The sequence below is a fragment of the Pristiophorus japonicus genome, chromosome 9 (genome assembly GCF_044704955.1).
Source record: "Pristiophorus japonicus isolate sPriJap1 chromosome 9, sPriJap1.hap1, whole genome shotgun sequence".
NCBI lineage: Eukaryota > Metazoa > Chordata > Chondrichthyes > Pristiophoridae > Pristiophorus > Pristiophorus japonicus.
In genome coordinates, this window is record NC_091985.1 from 148,670,174 (window position 1) to 148,691,119 (window position 20,946).

Below are 20,946 nucleotides of genomic sequence, written 5' to 3' on the forward strand. Positions count from 1 at the left end.
GTGACCAGGACAGGGAATTAAATATTCAGGGGTACTTGACAATCCGGAAGGACAGACAGAAAGGAAAAGGAGGTGGGGTAGCTCTATTGATAAAGGATGGAATCACTGCATTAGTAAGAAATGATATTGGTTCAAATGATAAAGGGTGTTGAAACAGTTTGGGTGGAGGTAAGGAACAATAAGGGGAAAAAAATCCCTGGTGGGCATAGTCTTTAGGCCCCCTAACAGTAGCAACTCTGTTGGTCGGAGCATAAACCAGGAAATAGTGGGGGCTTATAAAAAGGAAACAGCAATAATCATGGGTGATTTTAACCTCCATATTAATTGGACAAATAAAATTGGTCAGGGTAGCCTTGAGGAAGAGTTCATAGAGTGCATAAGGGATGGGTTCCTGGAGCAGTATATAACAGAACCGACCAGGGGGCAGGCTAACTCAGATTTGGTCCTGTGTAATGAGACAGAATTAATAAACAATCTCCTAGTAAAGGATCCTCTCGGAATGAGTGATCATAGCATGACTGAATTTCAAATTCAGATGGAGGGTGAGAAAGTTGGATCTCTAACTAGCGTACTAAGCTTAAATAAAAAGACTGTTAGGTATGAGGGCAGAGTTGGGTAAAGTGGACTGGGAAAATAGACTAAAGTGTAAGACGGTTGATGAACAGTGGTGTACATTTAAGGAGATATTTCACAACTCTCAAGAAAAATATATTCAAGTGAGGAGGAAAGGGTGCAAGGGAAAAGATAGCCATCTATGGCTAACTAAAGAAATAAAGGACAATATACAATTAAAAACAAGGGCACACAAAGTGGTCAAAACTAGTGGGAGGACAGAAGACTGGGAAGCTTTTAAAACCCAGCAAAGAATGACTAAAAAACTGATTAAGAGAAGATAGACTATGAACGTAAACTAGCACAAAATATAAAAACTGATAGCAAGAGTTTCTATAGGTATATAAAAAGGAAAAGGATGGCTAAAGTAAATGTTGGTCCCCTAGAGGACGAGACCGAGGAACTAGTAATGGGGAACATGGAGATGCAGAAACTCTGAACAAATATTTTGTATCAGTCTTTATGATAGAGGACAGTAACAATATTCCAACAGTGGATTGTCAAGGGGCTATGGGGAGGGAGGGGGAGGAACGTAACACAATCACAATCATTAAGGAGGTGGTACTCAGTAAGATAATGGGACTAAAGGCAGATAAATCCCCTGGACTGGATGGCTTGCATCCTAGGGTCTTAAGAGAAGTAGCGGCAGGGATTGTGGATGCATTGGTTGTAATTTACCAAAATTGCCTGGATTCTGGGGAGGTCCCAGCAGATTGGAAAACTGCAAATGTAACGCCCCTATTTAAAAAAGGAGGTATACAAAAAGCAGGAAACTATAGACCAGTTAGCCTAACATCTGTGGTTGGGAAAATGTTGGAGTCCATTATTAAAAAAGCAGTAGCAGGATATTTGGATAAGCAAAATTTGGTCAGGCAGAGTCAGCATTGGTTTATGAAGGAGAAGCCATGTTTGACAAAGTTGCTGGAATTCTTTGAGGATGTAACGAACAGGGTGGATAAAGGGGAACCAGTGGATGTGGTGTATTTGGACTTGCAGAAGGCATTTGACAAGGTGCCACATAAAAGGTTACTGCACAAGATAAAAGGTCACGGGGTTGGGGGTAATATATCAGCACGGCTAGAGGATTGGCTAACTAACAGAGAACAGAGAGTCGGGATAAATGGTTCAGTCTCTGGTTGGCAACCAGTAACTAGTGGGGTGCCGCAGGGATCAGTGCTGGGACCCCAACTATTTACAATCTACATTAACAACTTCTACATTAACAACTTGGAAGAAGGGACTGAGTGTAACGTAGCCAAGTTTGCTGACGATACAAAGATGAGAGGAAAAGCAATGTGTGAGGACACAAAAAATCTGCAAAAGGACATAGACAAGCTAAGTCAGTGGGCTAAAATTTGGCAGATGGAGTATAATGTTGAAAAGTGTGTGGTCATGCACTCTGGCAGATAAAAATCAAAGAGCAAGTTATTATTTAAATGAAGAAAGATTACAAAGTGCCGCAGTACAGCGGGACCTGGGGGTACTTGTGCATGAAACACAAAAGGATGGTATGCAGGTACAGCAAATGATCAGAAAGGCCAATGGTATCTTGGCCTTTATTGCAAAGGGGATGGAGTATAAAAGCAGGGAAGTTATGCTACAGCCAAACACGGTATTGGTGAGGCCACACCTGGAATACTGCGTGCAGTTTTGGTTTCCATATTTATGAAAGGATATACTTGCTTTGGAGGCAGTTCAGAGAAGGTTCACTAGGTTGATTCCGGGGATGAGGGGGTTGACTTATGAGGAAAGGTTGAGTAGGTTGGGCCTCTACTCATTGGAATTCAGAAGAATGAGAGGTGATCTGATCAAAACGTATAAGATTATGAGGGGGCTTGACAAGGTGGATGCAGAGAGGATGTTTCCACTGATGGGGGAGACTAGAACTAGAGGGCATGACCTTAGAATAAGGGGCCGCTCATTTAAAACAGAGATGAGGAATTTCTTCTCTCAGAGCGTTGTAAATCTCTGGAATTCGCTGCCTCAGAGTTGTGGAAGCTGGGACATTGAATACATTTAAGACAGAAATAGACAGTTTCTTAAAAGATAGGGGGATAAGGGGTTATGGGGAGCGAGCAGGGAAGTGGAGCTGAGTCCATGATCAGATCAGCCATGATCTTATTGAATGGCGGAGCAGGCTCGAGGGGCCATATGGCCTACTCCTGTTCCTATTTCTTGTGTTCTTATCTGGCTCCTTGCTACAAATGACTGCCTCCAGGTCCGTTTTGTTTCAGATGCTGTTCACATTACTGTACACAATTTAATTTATTTTTAATTGTTCCACGAACTTTAATTGTGACAGTCATTTTTTATTTATCTTCTACAACTGTATCTGTTCCCTGACCGTTTATGTTACCCTTAAATCTTACCTTAGTCTGACCTTTACTCTCATCCCCTATTTCTTTTATCTTCAGGCTTACGTTATTTTCACCAGATCCCTTCCCACGTCTTACTAGTTTAAAGTCCTATCCACAGCCCTATTTATTCTTTCCGCTAGGGCACTGATCCCATTCCGGATCAGGTGGAGCCTTCCTGTCCCAGTACTGCTGACAGTGTCCAATGAAATGGAACCCATTCTTCCTACACCAGTCCTTCAGCCATGCATTCACCTTCCTGATCAGTCTATCCCTATGCCAATTAGCACGTGGCTCGGTAGTAATCGCGAAACCACCACCCATGAAGTCTTGTTTTAAAAAAAAATTTAGTTCCTTGTTTCAGATATTCCCATAGCAGGACATCTTCCCTTTTCTTCCCATGTCATTGGTTGTGACATAGACCACAACTGGATCTTCCCCTTCCAAGTTCCTCTCCAGTTGGTCAGAGATATTATTTACCCTTGCACCAGGTAGGCAACACACCCTCCTGGACTCTCGGTTGTGATTGCAGAGGATGCTATCTATCCCCCTAATTATCAAATCCTCTACAACTACAACCTTTCTATCCTGCTCCACGGTGCCATGGTTAACATTCTAGCCATTCTTCCCACAGCCTTTATGTTATGTCTTTAATACTCTTATGAATGACTCCACGAGGTCTAGTATTGTACTTGAACTGTTGTGACCTTAGTCCCATTTATTGTAACTCCAGAGTGAGGCACAAGCATGATGGGCAGCCTTTTATACTGGGCTCTGCTCACCTATGCAGGTGACCCTCAGGTCTCCCACCACAGTGCTCTCTGGTGGCACACCTTATATGACTATATAGTTAGTATACATGGTCTACATACATGACATCACTTCCCCCCCCAAGTCTTTAATGCAAATTGACTCTTACATTGACGGTGACCTGGGTTTTGCTCTTTCTGGTTGACCGTTGGAGGGTTGCTTCTAGCTTGGGTGGGTTGGTAGTGAGATTGGTTGCCACTGGAGGTCCCAGTGGTGGTCCCAGTGGTTTCTGGTTGTGAGTCCATGACTACTCCATTCTCCCCCCCCACACAGAGATCAGGCTAATGGCCCGTTACATGCAAGTTACATTCAAGTTCATCACATGGGTTTTACATTTACATCTTGATACATTTGTTGGGTGGATTATAGTCGCGTTCTTTTTGTGTTATATATTTACATGATCAGTACAGGTACACAAGGACAGTCTAGTTCCAGCACAGCCGGATGAGAGCCGGATCATCTAGTGGTGGCGCAGCGCCCCATGCTAGTGGGTCTGTGGGCGAGGTGAGCTCATTTTGCTCGAGTTGCCGGAGCTCAGGGCTTTTGCCGTTACTCCTCGTGTTGGGCAGGCCCAAAGACAGCTGATGTGTGTGACCCTCCTGTCCTTTTCATTTGCAGTGTCTCTGTTGCTCCCTGGGAAGTGGTCCGAGCGAGTGAGCGTTTCGTCTAAGCGATGGTGAGGCTGCCTCGACTTATTTAACAGTTCGCAGGGGACTGCTGAATAGCTTTTCTTGAGGGCACCATTGTGAGCACTCTCTAGTTTAGGATCCTGGCTGGTCCAGGTCCCATTCGGAGGAGCTGTAGCGGATGACCCTTCGCTCTTGGGCATTGCCGTGGTGGCGAGTGGGTTTGTGGGCTGTGCCTTTTCCACCCGGGTGGTAGGCAACAGTAGCCGACTGCGAACATAGGCGCAGGTTACTGTTTCTGGCCCGTGGCAGTTCATGCCATCGGGTGCCTGCAATGTTAAACCGATCTGAGACAGGGTATCGCTACCGTTGCCTCTGCTCTCCGGGGATCATTTACTCTGCGGCTTGTCTACTTCTGTCAGCTGTGGGGACACTTTATGATACAATCGTTCTGGTCCCGGGGACGCAGGCTACAGCATTGAGTGGCCCGCTGGACCTGTATACAACTGTTAGGTGTTCGCCCGCTACAGTGGCTGATTGCAATTTGCACCCGACATCGTTCAACAACATTTTGCTCGTTACAGCTGGACTTTTACATTGGTAACCAATTTCAAACAGTTCATTTAAAAATTGCAGGTTGCTGGCCTCCTTTAAAATGGCCTTACTACTTTTACCCCAATCGTCTTCCTTGTGTGGAACCACGTGTCGTTGTTCCATTAGCACTGCACCTCGTGCTTTGGACACTATCTTTTCACTGTCCATGATGTCGACTGCCGTGATCTTCTTTCCCAGGGATTCTGCCATTGAAGCTGGGAAGTCGCCCTCGGATCCAATCTTCCTCCCCAGGAGTCCTGCCACAGAAACCGGGAAGGTGCATTCAGGTCATCTCGGTTTGATCATCTTGTTCGGGTCATCTCGGCTGGTCCAATCGAAGGTGGGGGCTTGCTCTGCCTCTGAGCATGGGGGATGTCGATCACTGGAGGGATGAAGTCTTCCCAGTTCCAATGAATCTTCCCCATCCATCTTCTTCCAGGTAGTGTTGGTCCATCACCTGAAACAATCCACAATGGTAAATTGTGCACCGCGCCATCATGGGATACATTTACATCTGCACTACGAACAACTGATATCAGTTCCTTGGTGTAGGTGCGCAGCTTTGCTTGAACCGGGACCAGCTTGAGTCGTTCAGCTTGATCGTTCCATAGCCTCTCAAAGGCTTCCTGGCTCATTACAGACTGACTCTCCCCAGTGTCCATTTCCATGAAGACTGGAACGCCATTTATCTCGACTTCTATTATCACTGGAGGACAATCTGTGGTGAAGGTATATACTCCATACACTTCGCCCTGGGACTGAGCTGCCTCTCTAGCCATCTCCTCGTAATCCGCGCTGGATTCACAGCCATCTGCTGATTCCTCTTCCATGTGGTGAGTCACAGTTCTTTTGCACATTTGCTGGAGGTGGCCTTTTGTGCTGCAGCCTTTGCACACAGTCTCTGAACCGACACTGATGAGCCCTGTGATTACCTCCGCAACACCAGCATGGTACTACTCGACTTACGTTTGCACCCCTCGGCAGACTCTGAGTTAAAGGACGCGGGGGCCTGTACGCTCCGCCCTGGGCAGATTCACGTTCAACAGTTCTGCCTGTGATAGGCGCCATTCTATTTACAGTTCTTGCCAGGTTTGAGTCCTGAGAGTGAGTCATCATTTGCTTGGAGCTGCAGCTTGAGGTCATGAACACCTGGCTGATGCTGATGGCCTTCTGCAGTGATAGTGGTTTCGGCAGACAGTAGCCTGTGAAGAAGGGCCTCACGACCGATGCCAATTACGAAGACATCCTGCAACGGATCGGCGAGGGATGCGCCAAAGTCACACGGTCCTGCCAGCCTCCTGAGGTCAGGAGCGTACTTTGCGATTTCCTGGCCCTCGGGGCGGCGGTGTGTATAAAATCGATGCCTGGCTGTGAGGATGCTCTCCTTCGGTTTGAGTTGGTCCTGAATTAGCACTTTCAGCTCCTCGTATGACTTGGTTGTTGTTTTCTCTGGTGCAAGAAAGTCCCTGACGAGGCTGTAGACCGCAGGCCCACAACTGGTCAACAGGATAGCTCTGTGCTTATCTGCCAGCGTGGCCGGATCATCGCCTACCAGGTTGTTTGCTACGAAATATTGGTCGATCCACTCTGAAAAGGCTTCCCAATCTTCACCCTCTGAGAACTTTTCTAATGCACCAACGTTAGTCATTTTTGTGTGAAAGTTCGTAATCTTGTCGCCAGTTGTTATGTCTTTAATACTCTTATGAATGACTCCACGAGGTCCAATATTGTACTTGAGCTGTTGTGACCTTAGTCCCATTTATTGTAACTCCAGAGTGAGGCACAAGCATGATGGGCAACCTTTTATACTGGTCCCTGCACACCGATGCAGGTGACACTCAGGTCTCTCACTGCAGTGCCTCTGGTGGCACACTTTGAGACTATACAGTTAGTATACATGGTCTACATACATGACACTTTATCCATATCCTCACAAGTAGTAGGTACATTGTCCGTGATACCCTGGCCCATTTCGCAGTCACCCTCAGAACCCCTTCCCGTGAAAGCACAGGAGATGCAACACCTGCCCTTTTACCTCCTCCCTTCTCACTATCCAGGGCCCCAAATACTCCTTCAAGATGAAACAGCGATTTACTTGTACTTCTTTCAATTTAGTAGACTATATTCGCTGCTCACGACGTGGTCTCCTCTACATTGGTGAGACCAAACTCAGATTGGGTGACTGCTTTCCGGAGCACCTCCGTTCAATCCGTATGCGCGACCCTGAGCTTTCGGTTGCCTGTCATTTTAATTCCCCGCTCCACTCCCACTCTGACATCTCAGTCCTCGGCCTCCTAAACTGTTCCAATGAAGCTCAAGGAACAGCACCTCATCTTTCGTTTTGGCATTTTACAGCCTTTTGGACTCAACATCGAGTTCACCAATATCAGAGCGTAACTGCTGCCTATCTTTGGTTCTCTTTCCCTCCCCCCCTTATGTTTTTTTCCCTGTCTCCAATAGCAGCTGGTCATTATTCCGCCATTCACACCCTATCTAGACTAACCATTTTTGAATTTGTCATTACCATTTCAATTTGGCCCATCATCCCTCTTGTCTCTATCTAGTCTGTCCTGCCTTCCACCCAGTCTATCACAGACCTTCCCTTTTGTTCTTTCTTCCCCTCCCCCTTTCACTGCTTCTTAAGATCTCATTGACCTGAAACGTTAACTCTGTTTTCTCTCCACAGATGCTGCCTGACCCGCTGAGATTTCCAGCGTTTTCTATTTTTATTTCAGATTCCAGCATCCACAGTATTTTACTTTTGGCACATTGTACTTGTTGGATTGAACCTGTATCTGCAGGACGTCCTTCTCGATCTCCCCTCGGTTCTCCACCCGGCTGACTAACAGTCACTCTCCCTTTCCTGTGAGGTGTGACTATAACTCTGGAGAAAATTATTCAGAAATTCCTCCCCCTCCCTTATGTGCTGGAATGCCTCTAACTCGCAATCCTGCTCAATGACTCTGAGGTGAAGTGACTCAAGGCAGAGGCTTTTTTCCTGGAGATGTGGCAATCCAAGACAGTCTCACTGTCTACTTACTGCAGTCCCGATACTAGCCTTGATGACCGATGCATCAATCGCCTGTTTCATACATTGATACGGCAGTAAATCCCTCTGCTTGCCTGGAAAATTAAGATACTGGTGAACTTGATGAACAATGGCACTGCCATCTCTATAGTGCAGGTTGGCTCCATGTCTCTTTGCAGCAAATGGCACAATTCTGCAACTGGCTCCTTGCTGAATCACAGCCCTCAGAGGCAATTGTTCTGTCTTACTGGTAGGTAGGTGTGCAGATACTGTTGACTGCATAATACCAGCTGTGGGCAGTCCAGCACTGGTGCCTGCTGATAAGAACATAAGAAATAGGAGGAGTAGACCTCGAGCCTGTTCCGCCATTCAATAAGATCACGGCTGATCATCGACTTCAACTCCACTTTCCCGCCCGATCTCCATATCCCTTGATTCCCCGAGACTCCAAAAATCTATCGATCCCAGCCTTGAATATATTTAGAGACTCAGCATCCACTGTCGTCTGGGGCAGCAAACTACAAAGATTCACAACCCTCTGAGTGAAGAATTTCCTCTTCATCTCTAACTTAAATGGCCAAACCTTTATCCTGAGACTGTGCCCCCTAGTTCTAGACTCTCCAGCCAAGGGAAACAAACTCTCAGCATACACCCTGTCAATCCCCTTCAGATTCTTGTGTGTTTCAATGAGATCACCTAAACTCCAGAGAGTATAGGCCCATTCTATACAATCTCTCATCATAAGACATCCCTCTTATCCCAGGAATCAATCGAGTGAACCTTCGTTGCACCGCCTTTAAGGCAAGTATATCCTTCCTTAGATAAGGAGACCAAAACTGTGCACAGTACTCCAGGTGTGATCTCACCAAGGCCTTGCACAAATGTAGCAAGACTTCCTGGGATACAAATTGCCCTCCGCCTCCCACTCTGTTTCGGTGTTTTTTTTACCGCAGCTGCGGTTCAGGTCGAAACTTTCGCGAAATTGCACTTTGCTTTTTGTTTTGATCCGGAAGTTGGTGTAAACGGGGGCGGTGACACCACCTGAGGGGCAAAGACGCGGCGGTGACAGCAATTAAGGGTGCCAGGCTGCCTGTTGGCGGCCCGGCCGAACCCGAGGCATGATTGTCGGGCCGACCTGGTAGTCGACCGGCAAAAAAAAACTATGGCGGCGGCGGCGGCGGCAGCGAACCCTCCCCCTTTAAGGGAAGCCGCACTGCCACTGCAGAAGGCTTCACAGCCTCATTGGACCACTGGGGAAAAGGTTGTTTTGGCTGGTTGGGCCGAAGATTTTCCAAGGGGAATGTCGCCGTTTGGGGGGGGGGGGGGGAGGAGGTGGTGGTGGAGGGAGCGGATTGATCGGCAGCAGCGGAGCGGTAAGGGGGGGATCGGGGCATTGCCGGGTAAACCCGGGAGGGCAATTGGACTAAGTGCACAAAAAGTCGGCCTCCACTCTGCAGCGGGGCCGCCGATTTGCGGTGGCAACAGGCCTCAAGGAAAGGGGCAATTTTAGACCCCTTACTCTTATACTCCAACCCCCTTGCAATAAAGGACAACATGCCATTTGCCTTCCTTATTGCTTGTTGTACCTGCATGCTAACTTTCTGTGTTTCTTGCACAAGGACACCCAAATCTCTCTGAACACCAACATTTAAAAGTTTCTCACCATTTAAAAAAATATCCGGCTTTTCTATTCTTCCAACCAAAGTGAATAACCGACATTATACTCCATCTGCCACTTTACTGCCCACTCACTTAGTCTATCTCTATCCCTTTACAGATGCTTTGTATTCTCCTCACAGCTTGCTGTCCCTAGCTTTATATCATCAGTAAATTTGGATACATTATACTTGGTACCTTCATCTAGGTCATTAATATAGTCTTGGTGGCAAGCCTTCTTTCACCTTGTACCATTTCAACCATGAACTACTGTATTTTAAAAATCGAACCCCATCCTTAATTTTAATTTGATTTGATGACCACCACTGGATTCTTCAGCTTTCATTAGAAACATGGTCATTCGCTGTCTTGTTTATGCAACAGACAGCTTTCTGATCATTTCTGCCGGAATCCCAATCGGATTCCCAGCCCCTGCTTGCGTATTCCACACTGGTGGCATCCATCTCACGTGTTGGAAAATCAAGGGCTCATTGGCTGCTGCTGACAGAGAATTATGTATTTAATGCAAAATATGTAATCTGAACTCAATACAAATCAAGAGCTCGAGAAATGCTTTCTCAGTTTTGAAGAGAGAAACCAGGGTGGATCAAGGACCACGGATCAGGCACCAAAGTTGAAAAGATTGTGGGCCAAAAATTCGGGGGATTAGTGCAGGCCATTACCGCCCGATTTGGGACAACAATGGCGGCTGCTGCATTTCCGTCCGCTGTGGCGGATCCCGTGGTGTCTACTATTTTCGGCTTGGCGGCAGAGCTGCCGATGTCCGTACTTGTGAAAATTATGGAGATTATGCAGATTGTGACATCAGTGAGTGCCCAGCTCTCACTTGATCTCCGATCTGCAATTTTCAGCTTTTCCACTCCACCTACTGACATGCCTCAACTGCGACCAGCTGAGCAAGCGTTGACAAGGAAGGAAGGGGGCTCCAGCAGTGTTATTTAAAGGGATCATTGGCAACTACTTGGAGCCGACATATTTCTTCAGTTTGAATGGCCCTGTGGAACTTTCTGTAACTCCAGCAGCTTTATAAACTTCTTTCCAGGTCCTAAGACAGCAGGGAGTGTTAGGGCAAGTGGAGAGCACCTTCATTCTTATTGAAAAACTTCTGCTCACAACACTGGATCACATCATAGGGTTCTACTGGCAGTCACCCTCATGCTCGAGTATCTTGAGAGAGAGCGAGAGAGAGCAGAGGCAGCAAAGATGAGAAGATGCATGCAAAGTGATGAGGAGGGTGGCTCTCAACAGGAGGCCTTACCCACCTAGGATCTTCAGAGAGCATTTCTCTATCCACTTAAGTGAGGAGCAGTGTATTCGGATGCTCCGCTTCACCAAGGAGGTGGTCACAGAACTCTGCCACCTTCTCCAACCAGACCTGCAGCCTCAGAGCAGGGAGAACATGGCTCTCCCAGTGGCCCTCAAGGTCATCGTGGCCCTAAATTTCTTTGTCAGTGGATCCTTCCAATCTGCAACAGGACACATAGCTAACATCTCCCAGTTCGCAATCCATCACTGCATCTACACCCAGAAGACTACGTTTTCTTCTCATGGAGCAGAGAGAAGCAGGAGGAACACACAAGAGGCTTTGCCAGGATAGCAGGCTTTCCCATGTGCAGGGCGCCATCGACTGCGCACACGTGGCTTTGCGGGCACCGCATAACAATCCTGATGTCTTCTGTAACTGCAAAGACTATCACTCACTAAAAGTGCAGCTGTTGTGCGACCACACCCAGCGCTTCCCGATGATCAATGCCTGCTATCCTGGTAGCAGTCATAATGCCTTCCATCCTGCGTCAGTCTGGTGTGCCAACAATCTTCCAGCCACCACGTCAAACCCAAGGGTGGCTGTTCTGAGACAAGGGCCATCTGTTCTGCACCTGGCGGATGATTCCCGTCTGCAACCCTACCACTCATGCTCAGCACTCATATAATGAGAGCCATGTAGCCACCAGGAACATCATTGAGCAGACTATCGGATTGCTGAAGCAACAGTTCCCCTTCCATGACCGCTCGGGAGGAGCCCTCCAGTACTCGGCGGAGTGGGTGTCTCATTTTGTGGTGTCTGCTATACAACTTGGCCATAATGAGGGCGCAGCCCTTTGCTAGCAGGGATTGCTGGATCACCTCAGGAAGAGGAAGAGGGTGAAGAGGAACATGAGGAGTAAGGGAGCAAGTCCCCCTTTGGCATGGGCTCTCCGCGAACTTCTCATCAGATTCCGATTCTAGGGAATGAAACACCAGGTTCCACATGCTCACCACATCCCCATCATACCATCCCTTTGTCACGGAATATCAGTGTCCTCCTGGGCACAAAGCTGAAATGGGATCCACCACAAAACAAAGATTCCAAACATTATTTAATTTATCAAGAATCAATTCACACCCCCTACTATATAAACTAATCACACTCATGCAATCCCTTAGTGCTTGTCGTTCGGGTGCCTTTTCCTACTCTAGTGCTCCTACGAAGTGCTCTCCCTGTGGCTGCAGAATGGCTGCTGCGTTTCCGAGGGGGTAGACTTCAGATGGCCTTGCAGGATGACCTTGAGCAGCTCTTAACCTCGGAGGCCCAGCTGTAGACTTCACCAACTCGACATGGGCTGCAGCAGTCTGGGCTGGCTGGCTGACAGGCAAGAGCAGTGATGGGAACAGGAATGCAATCACCTTGAGAGAGGTGCTCCACTGCCACTCACCCGGGCGGCGTATCAGCATTCCTAGCAATCTAGTGGAGAACAGATTGCTGGCCTGCTGCGACACCCTGCAAGCCCTGTTTGACAGTGGTAAACCCAACCACGATGACAGCAGTCTGATCTTGTATGGTAGCAGGTTGAGACTACAGGACAGTGGTCTTCCCTTCCATTGCAGTACAAAAATTGAAAATAGGTGCAGGAGTAGGCCATTCGGCCCCTTGAGCCTGCACCACCATTCAATATCATAGCTGATCATTCACCTCAGTACACCTTTCCTGCTTTCTCTCCATACCCCTTGATCCATTTAGCTGTAAGGGCCATATCCATCTCCCTCTTGAAAATATCCAACAAACTGGCATCAACAACTCTCGGCGGTAGAGAATTCCACAGGTTAATAACTCTTGAGTGCAGACGTTTCTCCTCATCTCGGCCCTAAATGGCTTACTCCTTATGCTTAGACTGTGACCCCTGGTTCTGGACTTCCCCCAACATCGGGAACATTCTTCCTGCATCTAACCTGTCCAGCCCCGTCAGAATTTTATGTTTCTATGAGATCCCCTCTCATTCTTCTAAACTCCAGTGAATACAAGCCCAGTTGATCCAATCTCTCCTCATATGTCAGTCCTGCCATTCCTGGAATCAGTCTGGTGAACCTTCGCTGCACTCCCTCAATAGCAAGAATGTCCTTGCTCAGATTAGGAGGCCAAAACTGAACACAATATTCCAGATGAGGCCTCACCAAGGCCTTGTACAACTGCAGTAAGACCTCCCTGCTCCTATACTCAAATCCCCTAGATATGAAGGTCAACATGCCATTTGCCTTCTGCTGCACCTGCATGCCAACTTTCAATGACTGATGTACCATGACACCCAGGTCTCATTGCACCTCCCCTTTTCCTAATCTGCCGCCATTCAGATAATATTCTGCCTTCATGTTTTTGCCACCAGTGGATAACCTCACATTTATCCACATTATACTGCATCTGCCATGCGTTTGCCCACTCACCTGTCCAAGTCACCCTGCAGCCTCTTAGCATCCTCCTCACAGCTCACACCGCCACCGAGCTTAGTGTCATCTGCAAACTTGGAGATATTACACTCAATTCCTTCATCTAAATCATTAATGTATATTGTAAATAGCTGCAGTCCCAGCACTGAGCCCTGAGGCACCCAACTAGTCACTGCCTGTGCCATTCTGAAAAGGACCCATGTATCTGCTTCCTGTCTGCCAAGCAGTTCTCTATCCACGTCAATACATTACCTCCAATACCATGTGCTTTAATTTTGCATACCAATCTTTTGTGTGGGACCTTGTCAAAAGCATTTTGAAAGTCCAAATACACCACATCCACTGGTTCTCCCTTGTCCACCCTACTAGTTACATCCTCAAAAAATTCTAGAAGATTTGTCAAGCATAATTTCCCTTTCATAAATCCATGCTGACTTGGACCAATCCTGTCACTGCTTTCCAAATGCGCTGCTATTTCATCTTTAATAATTGATTCTAACCTTTACCCCACTACTGATGTCAGGTTAACTGGTCTATAATTTCTCCATCCTACTTTAAAAAGTGGTGTTACATTAGCTATCCTCCAGTCCATAAGAACTGATCCAGAGTCGATAGACTTTTGGAAAATGATCACCAATGCATCCACTATTTCTAGGGTCATTTCCTTAAGTACTATCAGGCCCTGAGGATTTATCGGCCTTCAATCCCATCAATTTCCCCATTATCATTTCCTGACTAATAAGGATTTCCTTCATTTCCTCCTTCTCGCAAGACCCTCAGTCCCTTAGTATTTCCGGAAGGTTATTTGTGTCTTCCTTTGTGAAGACAGAACCAAAGTATTTGTTCAATTGGTCTGCCATTTCTTTGTTCCCCATTATAAATTCACCTGATTCTGACCGCAAGGGACCTACGTTTGCTTCACTGATCTTCTTCTCTTCACATAGTTATAGAAGCTTTTGCAGTCTGTTTTTTTGTTCCCAGCAAGTTTCCTCTCATACTCTATTTTCCCCCTCCTAATTAAACCCTTTGTCCTCTGCTGAATTCTAAATTTCTCCCAGTCCTCAGGTTTGCTGCTTTTTCTGGCCAATTTATATGCCTCTTCCTTGGATTTAACACTGTCGGTCCAAGTCAGCATGGATTTATGAAAGAGAAATCGAGCTTGACAAATCTTCTGGAATTTTTTGAGGATGCGACTAGTAGAGTGGACAAGGGAGAACAAGTGGATGTGGTGTATTTGGACTTTCAAAAGGTTTTTGACAAGGTTCCACACAAGAGATTGGTGTGCAAAATTAAAGCACATGGTATTGGGGGGTAATGTACTGACGTGGTTAGAGAACTGGTTGGCAGACAGGAAGCAGAGAGTCGGGATACACAGCAGAATGGCAGGCAGTGACTAGTGGGGTGCCGCAGGGCTCAGTGCTGGGACCCCAGCTATTTACAATATACATCAATGATTTGGATGAAGGAATTGCGTGTAATATCTCCAAGTTTGCAGATGACACTAAACAGGGTGGCGGTGTGAGCTGTGAGGAGGATGCTAAGAGGCTGCAGAGTGACTTGGACAGGTTAGGTGAATGGGCAAATGCATGGCAGATGCAGTATAATGTGGATAAATCTGAGGTTATCCACTTTGGGGTCAAAAACACGAAGGCAGAATATTATCTGAATGGCGGCAGATTAGGAAAAGGGGAGGTGCAATGAGACCTGGGTGTCATGGTACATCAGTCATTGAAAGTTGGCATGCAGGTACAGCAGGCGGTGAAGAAGGCAAATGGTATGTTGGTCTTCATAGCTAGGGGATTTGAATATAGAAGCAGGGAGGTCTTACTGCAGTCACCTGGAATATTGTGTTCAGTTTTGGTCTCCTAATCTGAGGAAGGACATTCTTGCTATTGAGGGAGTGCAGCGAACGCTCACCAGACTGTTCCCAGGATGGCTGGGCTGACATATGAGGAGAGACTGGATCGACTGGGCTTTTATTCACTAGAGTTTAGAAGGATGAGAGGGGAACTCATAGAAACATATAAAATTCTGACGGGACTGGACAGGTTAGATGCTGGAAGAATGTTCCTGACGTTGGGGAAGTCCAGAACCAGGGGACCCAGTCTAAGGATAAGAGGTATGTCATTTAGGACTGAGATGAGAAACTTCTTCACTCAGAGAATTGTTAACCTGTGGAATTCCCTACCGCAGAGAGTTGTTGATGCCAGTTCATTGGATATATTCAAAAGGGAGTTGGATATGGCCCTTCCTGCTAAAGGGATCAAGGAGTATAGAGAGAAAGCAGGAAAGGGGTACTGAGGTGAACGATCAGCCATGATCTTATTGAATGGTGGTACAGGCTCGAAGGCCGAATGACCAATTTCTGCACCTATTTTCTATGTTTCTATGCCTAATTTCCCTTGTTAGCCACGGTTGAGCCACCTTCCTCGTTTTATTTTTACTCCAGACAGGGATGTACAATTGCTGAAGTTCGTCCATGTGATCTTTAAATGTTTGCCATTGCCTATACACCGTCAACCCTTTAAGTATCATTCGCCAGTCTATTCTAGTCTAAGACGTTGGGCTGCTTTTGCCTGTGCTGCAATGGGAGCCACGACATCACCCATCAGACGCAGCAGCAAGTCAGGGTTGACACGGTCTCTCCTGGAGATTTCCACCATGGAAATCATGGGCTCTAAGCTCTGCGCAAAGCCTCGGCCAATGTTGGAGGCGGACTCCTCCATGCTCAACATTGCCAAGAGGCTCTATGGCAAACTTGCCAATGTACCTCGCAATTCGATGTGCATGCCCACCACCCTTCTTTTGATTGCCACCCCATCAAGGTCCTCATCTGAGTCAGGTGCAGCAGAACTCACGTGTGAACTCACCCTCTGAGGAGCTAGCCCCGAGCTACCCTATCCCCCCGGCCTTGCTGCAACCCACTTGTACCCAGTTCTTCACCCTGCGCAGATCCCGCATCTACACTACCTTCTAAATTATGCGCAGTGCCAGTTTCTGAGCTGGTGTCTGCCACTGACGGATGCAGTGACGCTGTGTCTTCTCCTCCTCCTACCCCTCCCCCCACTCTTCTCCCACTCTCCTCCATCGCCTCGGGGACAGATTGCCCTGCTGCTTATTCTTGGTTATCTGAAAGCAGAAAAGCACAAGTTGGGTTATGGTTGAGGGGGGGGGGGGGCATGCGGGGAAGATGTGCATGCATACAGCATCTTGTAAGTGAGAAGATTGTGGGATGAGGGGGAAATGGGATGTGAGAAGAAGGATTAGGAATGAGCATACTGTTACTGTCCCCAAAGGCTTCAACTTTACCCATTGCCACGGCCTTGGTGACTTCTCCGATGATGTCGAGCACTCCTCCAGTTGGCTCAAAGCTGTATGGCCCCTGCGCCTGGCGACTGTGTGGGAGCTTGGCCTGCAAGAAAAAGGGAAGTGTGAATAGTGCAATATGTTTGAGTTACGTGCCTGCCATAGTTGAATAGCTGTCAGTCGGCGCAAGGTGCGAGAGGTGGGTGTGAGTGTTGCAGCAGTGGTAAGGTTGTGAGAGTGAAGCTAGGATTCTGAAGTCTGAGTGGTGATAGGTAGAGATTGTTGGTAGGTGAGTGATGGGAGTGTGGTGCTTTAAACAGTGCGAGAGGCTTGTGGTGCAGATGAACATAAGAATTAGGAGGTGTAGGCCATACGGCCCTTCAAGCCTGCTCCGCCATTCAATAAGATCATAGCTGATCTTCAACCTCAACTCTACTTGCCTGCTCGATCTCCATATCCTTTGATGGTGGGGTATGGCATTTACTGAAGCCTTTACTCACCTTGACCTGCCGTGTGAGGTAATGAAACTTCTTGCGGCATTGGATGGACGACCTGGTGACCGAAACATAATTGGATATCTGCACGTATGGGCCGATAGTTTCCAGCTGGCTTGCAGGAAGAGGTCAGCTCGCCTCCTCTCCATGGCCACCATAAGTGACTCCAGTGCCTCATCTGAGAAGCATCTTGCACTCCCCCCTCTGTTGACGCTCAGCCATCCCTTCGTAGTTGCTTGTGCTTCCAAGCGGAGTTCCAGGTGGAATGACAATGAAGTGCTGCATCATCAATGCATGTCCCCTTTAAGTACTGGATAAAGCTTAGGCTAAACATGACTGGGAATTAGGCTGCATCCGATATTGACCCAGCTGTTGAGCGGTAAGCCAATGAGCAGCCGTTTTAGCGCCAAGATCAGCATTATAATCATATTAGTAAGGACTGAGCATGAATTTTGCGTGCTACCTAGACCAGTTTGACCCGGAGCAGCTAAATAGAGCTGGGCCATGACACCGTCGTTTTCAGGCCATATCTAATATCTCGGCTTAAGAGTACATAAATCAGAAGTGGTGATTTGTCGACACCAAGCTTGAGCTTTCAAAACCTGCAGATTAAAGGAGAGGCGCCATGGTTTTGAGGTCTTGAAAAAGGAGTTAAGAGTAAGAGATGGCGCAGTGAGTAGCTGAACAGCCAAAGAAGGTGAAGTTCAAGGCAGCGATTATAATAATGCAACAGGGGTACAGTAATGGTACCAAAAAATGTTCGAACTAACCCCAGAATACCGAAGCAATCAAGGTACTCTAAGCAGGATAAGAGCAGGCCAATAGGCTACGAACACAGCATGATCCATGTGTTGGAAAGCAGTTTTTCCATGCTGAGGAGCAGATTGCAGTGTATGTGAAAAAACGGGAGAAAAAAAAACTGAAGAGCACTGTCGCACAATATATTTGTACAACCGCTGGGAATCATTTTCAGATACAAATCACGAAATGGTAGCTATTCCTTTTGCCAGTGTGACCTGAACCTTAACTGCAACAAATGAAGAAACAAGAGATTATGGAGGATTAGGTCATGCACTTCACCTCAAATCTTGGTTTAAATCCAGGGCACGCGACGAAATGAAAGCCTCCTCTGTCTGCCTCAATTCAAATCCTAGTTCGTAGGAGTGATAATACAAAACTGCCCCATAATGGCGCTAAACTGGTAATTATGTTACGAGCAGCCACAGAATAGGTGGTTAGGAAATAGAAAATTGTCACACTGGTGTAGTAGGGGCATTGTTGAGCGGTCATGGCTGAAGCACATGTTGAGGCAGAGTAAAGGGAGCTAATTCATGCAGTACCTGTCCTGGGAGTGTTCGATGGAACAGTGTAGAGGGAGCTTTACTCTGTATCTAACCTGTGCTATACCTACCCTGGGTGTGTTTGATGGGGCAGTGTAGAGGGAGCTTTACTCTGTATCTAAGCCATGTAGTACCTGCCTTGGGGGTGTTTGATGAGACAGTGTATTATGTGCACGTAATTCTATGTTAAACAATCGAACCTTGGTTAGACCACACGGAATACAATGTACTGTTCTGGTCGTCATATTATAAAAAGGATATAGAGGCACTGTAGCAGGTGCAAGAAAGATTTACAAGGAGAGGCAGCAGAAATGTGAGGGTATACTTATCAGGAAAGGATGAACAGGTTGGATCCTTTTTCTCTTGAAAAATAAGGCTGAGGGGTAACCTAATAGAAGTCTTTAAAATTATGAAAGGTTTTGATGGAGTAGACAGAGAGAGATTCCACTTGTGGGGGAGCAAAATTAGGGGCCATCAATATAAGATAGTCACCAAGAAATCAAAAAGGGAATTCAAAGGAAACTTCTTTAACCAGAGACTGATGAGAATATGGAACTCACAACCACAGGGATTGGTTGAGGAAAATAGTATAGATGCATTTAAGGGAGGCTAGATAAGCATATGAAGGAGAAGGGAATAGAGGGTTATGCTGGTAGAATTAGATGAGGAAGGACGGGATAAGGCTCGAGTGGAGCATAAACGCTGGCATGAACTGGTTGGGCCGAATGGCCTGTTTCTGTGCCGTATATCCTATGTAATTCTATGAAATAATATCCAATCAGGCCTAAACTTGTCACCAATATACATGAACCGGAAAAAACACAGAAAAAGGGTAATGTAACTAACAAACAATCTTGGATTTTGGCTAGCCTTACATATGTACAATGCTTTCAAACTGTTTATTTTGACTAATCACACGTGAGTACAGTCCTGCAAAGACTACAAAATTCATTTTCTTAAATGCTCCAGTCCAACTTTATTTCCTTGGATGGTGTCTTCCATCTGAAGATCCAGAGGTTTAGGAAAATGAGCGAGTATCTAACTGGATTAGTACCTCTCTCAGATTGATATAATGCGATATTATCTTCTTTACACTTTTTAAACACATAACTAAATAAATCATTCAATATATATTTTAATATGCAGATATAGTAGTTGAAAGTGTCTTACCTGCTGGTACAGCAGTTGGTAAAGAAACTTTAGAAATAAAAAAAATTAAAAATCATGCAATAGCATGAAAAGTGTAAGTTACAAACATCTGCCTGGCAAAGACTGACTGCAATTGTGAATGTGTTAATCTAATCTCCAGAACAGACCAGCACTGCAGCATCTCCTGACCAAATTGCAGTTCCTTGTGAAATGTTCATTGCAAAGGACACATAGAATCCCCCAAAAAACTAGTTTGTTGTAATCATCATCTATAAATATCTTTCAACCATGTGTCATCATCGTCTTCGTGGCTGGGCCCTGCAATCTCCATCCGAGATGGAATTGAGTACTCTTTATTTGGAGTGCTGCCATGAGTCTTCAGGCCAAATTTCCGTTTCAATAAATGGAACTGATCCTTGACATAGTTATAAAAGTCGTATTCGTATCGCATTCGTTGGTACAGGGCCTGAAGTGCTTCCGGGGAGGGCTTTTGTTTTTTCACAGTAATCGTCCCATTCCCAAGTTTCTTATACTCTGCAAAGGAAGCAAAGTATCATCAGCTGTTCAGAAATAGGCAACTCCCTAATATGAAAATTATTACAACAAATTATTTACTAATGATTATTATTTGTTGATGCGCTCAGCTGAAATGCTGGAATTAAGTTAAATAAAATACTCTAATCAACAGACTATTCGTGGCCAATTAAATCAAGCCCAGGTTTCCAAATTCTATTTTTTTTAAATGGAAGCAAACATATTTCAGAGCGCTTTTGGAAGTGTTACCATAGTTACAGTTACATAGACTATGGTAACACAATCACTCAGATAACACACGAGACTACAAAAATACAAACTACGCAAAAATGGAATAAGGAAGAATAGAGCAATTACAGAAAGGAAAAGGTGTAGCAGCAGAAGGGGATAAGGAATGACATAACAGCTGTATCAAGGATGGGGAGAACAGCAGCAAAGGACGAGAACGTAGCAGATATAGAACGTGCACTTGTAAAATATAAAAGCACTTGTATAATGCCTTTAACTTTGAAAAGCATTCCTAGATACTTCAGGCGAGAAAAAAATTAACGTAAAGCCAAAGAGCAAGATATTAAAGGGATGACTAAAAGTTTGGTTGAGAGGTGTGTTTAAGGAAATTCTTAAAGGAGAGGGAAGTTGAAAGATAGAGGTTTAGGGAAGGAATTAGAGTGTGGGGCTTAGATGGCTGAAGGCATGGTCGCCATTGGTGGTATGAAGGGAGGT

The 20,946-nt window shown here is 46.2% G+C and overlaps 1 protein-coding gene across 5 annotated transcripts in view; it reads right to left on the bottom strand.

Annotated features, from left to right (window-relative positions):
- usta (uronyl 2-sulfotransferase a) overlaps positions 1-20,946 on the bottom strand; it is a 109,415-nt gene that overhangs the window by 26,119 nt on the left and 62,350 nt on the right. Inside the window, exon 8 of one of the 5 annotated variants that reach the window (XR_011595049.1) lies at positions 19,711-20,223. Coding sequence is in view for 1 of the 5 variants with exons in the window: in XM_070889946.1 (XP_070746047.1) it covers positions 19,955-20,223 (269 nt within the window). In the remaining 4 variants the exon portion in view is untranslated. Of the gene's footprint in view, positions 1-19,420; positions 20,224-20,946 lie in introns of those variants that run through there. The other 4 variants (XM_070889946.1, XR_011595050.1, XM_070889948.1 and 1 more) reach the window with 4 other exon arrangements.